We start from the raw sequence: 9,807 nt of genomic DNA, 5'->3' as shown, positions 1-9,807 counted from the left end.
AAATATTTTTTTCCAGAAAGCTTTTTCATCTTTTTTATAAGATACCCTTTCTTGTGGTTTGCTTAGATTAGAGGGCTTTATTTCACAATTGATTGGTTCAGTGATGTGGAGTGTGCTATTGCGGAGTGTCCCTCAGGAGCTGCACAGTGGTCTTTGACATTTAATAGGTACCATTTGAAACATTAGCATTAAACAAAAGATGTGTGTAGCTCAGAATGTGTGTTTGTCTCAGAAATATTAAAATAAAATGAGAAGGGTGTGGGACTAAAAATGGCTTCATGACTATTTTTAGGTTAAAGCAGGTGCCTTAGAAAAAATACTGGCATATTCAGCAAGTATACTTTTAAAAACATTTTAAGAGGCTATATTTTATGAAGCAAACATTTTTGTACTGTAAAACATTGAAGCCACATGTGATAAGATATACTCTTGATCATGATAAATTCTTTAGTGGTATAATCAGTATCAGATTTGTTCTGTCTTGCATTATAAGCATAATGTAGCTAGATGTGACCTAAAGAGCACTTTTCAAACAAATTCCAGTTCTTAAACAACAATCATGAGCAGTTCTTTAGAAACTAGCCTTTTTTCTTGTGACTATTTCTGTGCTGATTTTTGAATGATAGTTTATCTTTACTTCAAAATCTATACAATGTGAAGAAACAAGATCAGCATTGCTTGAGTAGGTGTCCTTCATCTCTCAACTGATTGGAAGCAAACTTTGTTTTTCTGTATTTTAGGTGATTTCATAGTTAGGTCGAGCTTCAAACAAGGTTTTTAAATTTTAATTCTTTTGAGAATTAACTAAAAGTATATATAAGTATATATACCTACCTAAACAAAATGTATCAGTAAACCAACTAATTATCAAAAAGAACTTTTCATTCTGTTACATTGCATTAGTGCAATAATAATTTTTTAATCTTAAATATGTTGAATTATAATGAGCCCTGACTTGTGCATGATTACTGCATCAGGAAATACAGATAAAGGAAGGATTCTTGGTTGCTTTGTTGTAACATTTGTTCTGTTCTAGTTGCGTTACTAACCTTTGGGAGAAATTATTTATTAATTCTTCCTGTATATTGTTGTGCAGAGTCATTTGCTTACTGCAAATTAGTCCCTAGTATGCCATTTCTAGGATGTTGCTTTGTCTTATAGCACATATCATATAGAATAGAAATCTTGGGAAATATATGAAGGAGTTAGATAACTTAGTGTATTTTTTATTATTTGTTTTAATCAAATAATTTTGGGGCATTACATGTATTTATCCAAAATGTATCTTAAAGTCCTATAACCTTCAAAAGGAAAAAAATAATGAGCTAAATTATATTTATGCCTCTCATACCGTTATTTTTATATATTTTCCTGATGTCATTCACAGTCTTATTTGAACAATATGAACATGAATTCTCTGATATTTCCCATATAAATCTAACTTATAAAATGAATTTTTATTTAATTCTTAAAATAATGTGAGCTTGAGAATTGTTCTTCCTGTTTTGTTTTCAACAGAACCTTATTTTTTCTCTTTTCCTCATAATATACTGCAAAACCAAAAAATATCTTGAGTTAATTTCAAAAGAATATTTTTACACTTTTCAGGATAAACATTTTCTCATATTTAATAGTTTATAAAGTATTACATTTGACACAGTCTATAAATTTTTGAAAATTCCAAAATTAAATGAAACCAGTTATTTAAAATATCACAGCTTGAAAATATTCTTTTTTTTTTTTGAGGGGGAGATAAATATATGAATCTTCTCTGTGCATTTTTTTAATTTTCAATTTTAATACCATAAAAGTCTTAGGGACCAGAGAAAAAGATTGAAAATGAAGTTCTTTAAGAAGACAATTAATAGGGCATTATGTTTGTGTACTAGATTGATTTCAATTTTTTTAAGTTATTTCCATAGAAATATACATTTTCTTTCTGCTAGTATACTATTGTATTTTTCCCTCTATTTCTATAGTGGTAATAATGTTTCTTATAAAAACAAATTGCTCTTTCTTTCTACAGCTGCATTTGACAAAGGCGATGATCGAAGACTTGGCAAAAAGCCTATATTCAGTAGCTCTCAGGTAAACTTTTTGCGTGTTATAAGTCCAAGTGAAAAATATACCAAACAATTTAAATTGTGTTATTTTATATTTCAGAATAATTTAAATAGATTTATTTCTTTACAGATTTGTTTCTTTACTAATTAAAACTATTCATGGAAATAATTTTTAGTCTTTTTTTTTTAATCAGGTGAATATTTCATGTATTTTTTAAAAATGTGAATTTTGGATATCCAGCTGGCATGGGAAGTAAATACATTTTTCATTTCCTTGAAAACCATTTTGGCTTCTCATACATTGGAGCTATTCCAGTATATAAAAATCTAGAATTCTAGACCTAATTCAATATCCACTTTTCTAATTAACCTACTTTTTAAAAAAGGTTTTAATTATTTCAGTTTTCTCTACTAAGGTTTTTTTTTTGGGGGGGGGGAGGTTTTTGCTATAGGGCGCGTGTGCTCGCCAGACAGACAGAGACACATAGAGACAGAAAGCAAGAAATCACCCCCGGGGGGATGGTCACGCTGCAATCCCTTCTCCTCCATTCTCCTCTCGGGATCTTGGGCACGCACGCACATGCGCCCAGCATTAGTTTTAAGCCACCGGGTCCAGGACGCGAACCGTGGTCAACTATGTGGGAGTCCAGTGACATAGCCATTACGCTAACTGCTGGTTCCCCTCTACTAAGGTTTTAATTCACATAATTTCATTGTGAATAAAGCTATTAGTACCAAGAGTACAGTCATGTTTTACTTTAAAAGTTAACTTTTATACTTAAATGAAGTATCTAAATTAGGCAAACTCTTAGAAACAATGAACGGTGGTTGCCAGGCAACGAGAAGAGGAAGAAAAGGACAGTTGTTATTCAATGGATGTAGAGTTTCAGTTTTATAGTATTATCAAGTTCTCAAGATTTGGTGTACAACACTTAAAAGTAGTTAAGATGGGGACCAGCAGTTAGCGTAATGGCAATGTCGCTGGACTCCCATGTAGATGACCATGGTTCGCGTCCCGGACCCAGTGGCTTAAACTCACGCCGGGCATGTGTGCATGCATGCCCAAGATCCCAAGAGGAGAATGGAGGAGAAGGGATTGCGACGTGGCCATCTCCCCTGGGGAGTGATTTCTCGCTTTCTGTCTCTATGTCTCTCTGTCTGTCTGGCAAGCACATGTGCCCTATAGCAAAAACCTCTCCAAAAAAAATTAGTTAAGATGATAGATTTTATGTTATGTGTTTGTTTTGTTTTTACCACACACACACACACACACACACACAGTTACTTCTTGTATTCATTATAACTCAAAATACACTATAATCTGGATGTTACATAATTCCATTTTTCTTTTTCCCACAATGTTATTAGTGATGGTTAGAGCTTTAGGCTAACTTATAGGTGCTCACTTAGTCAATAATATATTTGAAGTACAAAACTATACTAACCTCCTCTGTCTATTATGATATCAAACTAACATACATTGGGAGTTGCAGTTTACAATGTAAAGAACATATTGTCATTGCAGAGAATAGAGAACCCTTTCTTCTTCAGGAGCCACTAGATGGGAACTAATACATCCCCAAACCACAGCTGTGAGCTCTCATGGCCTGAGGCAGGAGTCGAGCTCCAAAAGTCAGTGAACTGTGGGACATTTGAGTTTTTTAAACTAGCAAACATCCTAGAACTATTTTTCAGAATGTTTTTCACAATATACTAGCTCCGTCATATGTTCTGCCTACAAACACCTAACGTGGTCTACTCACAGGTGGTAGGGGTCACTCTACAGTTCTGGAGCCACGTAAAAGACCAGGAGCTGAGATCCCAGGTCAACCTGAAACATTCTGGATACGTGCCCGCAATCCTGGCAGATCAACCCCACCAGAAAGACTGGTAGGTTGGCAGGGATTGTGGCACGGCAAGACCTTGTTGAGGGTGTGTGTTTCACCTCAGCCTCTTCTCTTTCTGAAAGAGAGAAAATACAAAAAAAAAAAAAAAATCTTTTAGGGACCAGCAAGTGGCATGGTGGTTAAGGGCATGGGACTCCCACATGACCGACCACTGTTTGAGTCACGGACCTGGTGGCTTGCTTACTCTCTCTCTCTCTCTCTCTCATCAAATTAAAAAAAAAAAAAGAGTTAAATAAAATAATTTAAAAAAAAATTTTTTTAAAGAACATCTAGCATCAGCTAGGTTCAAGAACTGCTATGTACCATAGTTTCTATAGACCAGTGATGCATGTTACACCTTAAAGTGCTGAGAGAGTCAGCCAGTGGTATGATGATAAAGGACGCTAGTTACCACATGGCCTACTATGCAGTCAGAGACCTGAACCTCGGGGCTTGAAAAACATGCTGGGTATCTGTGCATCCATGCCCAAAGTTCAGAGTGGGGAGAAATGGAGAAGAAGGGGTTATGGCATGACCGCTCCCCATGTGGGATATTTTCTGGCTCTCTCTCTCCACCCCTCCACCTCTCCCCCTCCTGCAGACCACATGCCCTCTGGCAAATAAAAACATTAAAAAATTAAAAAGCTGAGAAATGCTACAGTAATGAGCTTTTGAATTTTGTTTCCCCCAGTTTTATAATTAGGCTCCCTCCAACCTCTTTTAAGCATATCATACAATTCTATAGAATATACTCTTGGAAATGGTAGCACTTTTTTTTTTCTATGTTCCTGTTATCCCTGTGTTTTTAAAGGTCCCAGGAATTAGCCTACCCGCCTTACTTTCCTGTTATCCCAGACTTTTCCTCCTACCTTGCCTTACAGAAAAATAGAATAGAATCTCTTTGTTCTTCTTTATCTTTCTGATTTTGAGATTATCTAAGAGTTTTTGTTTGTTTTTTTGTGATTTTTTTTTTTTGTTGTTAACAACATGGGAGGGAAGTAGCATAATAAGCTTCGCTCAGGAAGGCAGTGGTACTCTGAAATGTATGCAGGAAGTAAAATGAGAAGAGTTCAAGTCATACCTTCGTATTTATTATCTGTGTCATCCATGGGTCTTTGTTCACCTATAAAAGGGAGTAATAAAACCTAGCAAGAGAATCATAAAAGTTAGGTGAAATCATTTATGTGCAATTATTTGGTATGTAGTAAATGCTCAATAAATGTGGAATGAATAAATTGTTTTCTAAAGAGAGATGAAATCTTTGGGAGGTGGGAAAATGTTGACCAGAAAAGAAAGAGGGAAAGGTTTAAGAAGAGTGGTAGTACTAAAATACTTAAGTATAAAATGTACGATATCTGGGATTTACTTCAAAGTGGTTAGGCACTGCGCAGAGGAGGCCAGATCCTACGTAGCTGTCAACTTGACAGAGTACCAGCCCTGTCAGCTGGAAATACACCAGGCTCACATACCTATGCCTAGGATCCTTCCAGTATGGAGAATTGAGAGAAAAAGGATTGTGACATGACTGGGGTGGCATGGGGATGTGCTTTCTCTCTCTCCTTATCTCTCATGGGCATACATATGCCATCTGGCATAAAGGTGGGGGGAGGCAGCTGGAATGGTTAGGTTTTGGACACCCACATGGCTGCCCAGAGATCAAGTCCAGACCTGGCAGCTTAAAAATCATGCTGGGCACATGTGTATACATACCCAGAATCCCTGGAGAGGAGAATGGAGAAGGGACTGTGGCATGGCCATCTTCCCAGGAAGTGATTTCTCACTTTCCCTGTCATGGCCTCTCTCTAGCAAGCAGATACACCCTTGGTGAGAAGGGGGGTAGGGGTGGGGTTAAAGAAAGAAAACAAACAAAATGGGGTTAGGTGTATTTGAAACAAAATTGGCCACTAGTTGATAAAGACTCAATATACCATTCTGTCTTCTTTTGATTATTTAATTTTTTTTCTATACTAAAAGGATAACCCAAAAAAGAGATTAGTACTTGAACAGAAAAGCTGGCTAAGAGGAATACTGCTTGAAGAGGGTTACCCTTTTTTTCTTCATTTTTGTTGATACCAATTGGCCATTTATATTTAAGGAATGTATACAAACTTTGCAGATAGACGTCAAAGACTGCCTAGGATTGTGTATACACTGAATCCTTGTCATGCACTACTACATTAATATGAAATCATTAAAGGACTGTAGTTACGGGAACCAGCAGTTAGCGTAATGGTTATGTCGCTGGACTCCCACGTAGTCGACTGAGGTTCGCGTCCCAGACCCCGGTGGCTTAAAACTCACGCCGGGCGCATGTGCATGCGTGCCCAAGATCCCGAGAGGAGAATGGAGGAGAAGGGATTGCGGTGTGACCATCCCCCCTGGGGATGATTTCTCGCTTTCTGTCTCTCTGTGTCTCTCTGTCTGTCTGGTGAGCGCACGTGCCCTATAGCGAAAACCTCTCAAAAAAAAAAAAAAAAAGGAGTATAGTTACCCCATATACTACATAAATTTCACCCATACCATAATACTTCAAAACATATAGATTCAAAGAGAGTAAATTAAGTAGGATCAATCTTAAAGCTGGAAAAGAAGTCTAAAAATAGAAGTCAACCAGGTTTTAAGTATTGGAAATAGAGAATTGTTATTTTTTCAAGCTAAGTTTTTTTTTGTTTTTTTTTTTTTTTGTAGAGGTTTTTGCTATAGGGCACGTGCACTCGCCAGAAAGACAGAGAGAGACAGAGAGATAGAAAACAAGAAATCACCCCCTAGGGGGGATGGCCACACTGCCGCAATCCCTTCTCCTCCATTCTCCTCTTGGGATCTTGGGCACGCACGCACAGATGCCCGGCATGAGTTTAAGCCACCGGTCTGGGACTTGAACCATGGTCAGCTACATGGGAGTTCAGTAACATAGCCATTACGCTAACTGCTAGTCCCTTAAGCTAAGATTTTTATCAAAAAAAAAAGTATGGGTACCAGCAGGTGGCATGGTGGTTAAGATGCTGGACTCCCACATGGGTGAACACGGTTCAGGTCCTGGACCAGGCGGCTTGCTTTTTCACTTTCTCTTTCACTCTTCCTCTGTCTTTCTGGTCAAATTTTAAAAATAAATAATAACAAATAAAATTAAATAAATAATTTTTTGGGAAAAAAAAGTATGGATCAAACCTGTTTTGAGTTTGTGTTAGGTAGAATTCCAGAACACTGCTCTGAATAGAAGCAGTCTTCACCCTATAGATATGCGTGATCTGGGGCACAGAGATGTCAGTAACTTATTTTTTTAATGCCAGAAGTCACATGCACATACCAGAAAGAGAGAGAAAGAGACAGAGAGAGCACAGTGGGGCTTGGGCACGCCTTTTCTCTGTCCCATCAGGATCCTGCATATACATGCCCAGTGTGTTTTCAAGCCCCGCAGGACTAGAATCAAACTGCCATTGGCCCTGTGGGACCCAGCACTCCCTACACAGCACTTAGCTACTGTACTGTGGGACAGCTCCTAGATGTCAGTAACATCTTAAATAGCCCGAGATGATTAGAGGCAACGTCAAAGTAAGAATCTAATCATTCCAGGGCTCATCCTATAGTGCAGTGGTTAAGCTCTATGCAGTCTGATCGCACATGGATATCCTTGGTTCAAACCCTGGCCCCTGGTTTGGAAAACACAACAGGTGCCTGTGTATGCATGCTCAAAATCCTGATGGGTGAGAGGAGAAACAGGAATTGTGATATAATCACACCACATTGGGGAGGTGCTTTCTTTCCTTCCCTCCCCTCACCTCCATTTTCTCTCTCTCTGGCAAGTGCATGTGCCCTGGGGCAATTTAATAAGAAACTTCTGAGAGGCCAGTAGGCGGCATAATGGTTAAGGCACTGGACAACTGCAGTTCAAGTCCCAGACCCATGCTGGTCGTGTGTGTGTGTGTGTGTGTGTGTGTGTGTGTGTGTGTGTGTACGCACCCAAAATACTCAGAGGAGAATGGAGAAGGGATTGTGGCATAGCCGTCTCCCTTCTCACTTTCTCTCTAACTCCCTCTGTCTCTCTAGCAAGCTCATGCACCCTATGGAAACAAAACAAAACAAAACAAAAACCTCTGTTTAAACAAACAAACAAAAAAAAACAGAACCTACTAGGCTAGCAGGTGGCATGGAGGTTAAGACGCTGGACTCCCACATGGCCGACCACAGTTCAATTCCCAGACTTGATGGCTTGCTTTCTCACTTTCTTTCTCTCTCCCTATATCTCTCTGTTCACATTAAAAAATAATTATTATTAACAAATAAAATTAAATAAATAATTACATATTTTTTTAAACCTGCTGATTTCTTTATCACTATACCATGATTTTGTCTTCAGTGGTTATCTATTCTCCCCTTTTACCTATTTCAGCTATTTTTAGGACTCCTTTTCTGCTACTTCTCCTAAACATCCTGTACTGTACTACACTATCTTGCTTTTTTCCAAAACCAAGCTTTCAAAAGTAATGTGTCGTGTTTCCTAGATTTTAAATTTTTTTTCACATAAAAGTCTTTTTTAAGTTTATTTTATTCATAGTAGTGTATGTGTGTTTGTGTGTGTGTATGTGTGTGTGTGTGTGTATGTACGTGCACACATGCATGCAAGAGAGATAAGAGAGAGAAAAGTACCTTAAGTACCTTCAAGCTGGTCAGGTCACACTGCAGTCCCCTCCCCCCCAGTCCTCCAGTTTGTCAGGATCTTGAGCACGCACATTTCAGGTCAACCAGGCTGGAGATCCAAACCCGTGGTTGACCATGTGGCTTTCAGTATACTACTGACTAAGCCCCGAGGCTGGGTTGTATTGTATTGTATTGTGTTGTATTGTGTTGTGTTTCATATGCAAGAGGGCACATGCATATGCACAAGAGAGAGCAGAGAGTGAGCAAAAGAGGATGAGCACCTCCCAACAGGGCTTGGTCATGCCACAATCTGTTTTCCTTTCATTTCTCCACCTCATCATGCCCCTCGACCCATGCACACATACCTGGCATGTTTTTCAAGCCGCCACAGCTGGGATTCAAATTGGGTTCCACCATGTAGGATCCAACTCCCTCTGCACAGTGCCTAACTGCCGTGCTATGGGGCCAGCCCTATTTTATTTATCTATGAGGACTCCAAGAAGTAAATTGTTTTTACCACCAAGGATTAAATCTTTAATAATAAAATTTCTGGCATTTGGTATAGAGATGAAGAGATAATTTTGGTGCAAATCTTTATAATATCCCTCAAATTATACCATGAAGATAACTAGCTACTTGAGACAATAAATAATGAGCCTAAGTCCTACTTCCCTCCCTTACCTTGGATAAGTCACATACCTGCTTTAATCCCCAATGTCTTGTACAAGAAACAGAAATGGCAATAGGGGCTATGTCATAGGACTGTTGTGAAAATTAAGTGGTTTAACGTATGAGAGTGTTTTAACACAGAACCTGGGAGTAGGCCCTTGAAAAATCTTGGATGTTGTTACCGTTCACTCAATGGACTGAACCATTAGGTATTCATCTCTATGATAACATCATAAGTTAAAATAGTATGTCTTTCAAGTAAACATTCCATGTATATTTCATTTATATTTCATATTTGATTAAGTTAATGACACAAACATTTTTACCAAAATCATCAAAGATAATTCATTTTGAATGACCCTAAATCATAATGTAAACTTTGCTATTTTTTTTTCTCTTTTAAAAACTGGTTTATTGAAACATAAAGTATGACATATAAAAGACTTTGGTCAAGTTACAAAGTCTTTTCTTCTTTTTTGTAGCAAAAGAGACAATTTTCTGACTCCAGTGTTTTAAAAAACAAGTCTTGGAGGGGAAATAACAAGAAAGAG

General features: G+C 38.0%; 1 protein-coding gene across 3 annotated transcripts in view; it reads left to right on the top strand.

Annotated features, from left to right (window-relative positions):
* Positions 1-9,807, top strand: part of BTBD8 (BTB domain containing 8) — a 110,270-nt gene that overhangs the window by 91,729 nt on the left and 8,734 nt on the right. For 2 of the 3 annotated variants that reach the window (XM_006140153.3, XM_027770471.1), the window contains exons 13-14: positions 2,027-2,088; positions 9,739-9,807. In XM_006140153.3, coding sequence (XP_006140215.1) covers positions 2,027-2,088; positions 9,739-9,807 — 131 coding nt within the window. Of the gene's footprint in view, positions 1-2,026; positions 2,089-3,828; positions 3,954-9,738 lie in introns of all 3 variants that reach the window. The other variant, XM_027770478.1, reaches the window with a different exon arrangement.

Source organism: Tupaia chinensis, unplaced genomic scaffold, assembly GCF_000334495.1.
Source record: "Tupaia chinensis unplaced genomic scaffold, TupChi_1.0 Scaffold000023_1, whole genome shotgun sequence".
Taxonomy (NCBI): Eukaryota; Metazoa; Chordata; class Mammalia; order Scandentia; family Tupaiidae; genus Tupaia; species Tupaia belangeri.
The sequence above is the reverse complement of the archived record's forward strand: the minus strand, read 5'-3'. Positions and strand labels throughout refer to the sequence as shown.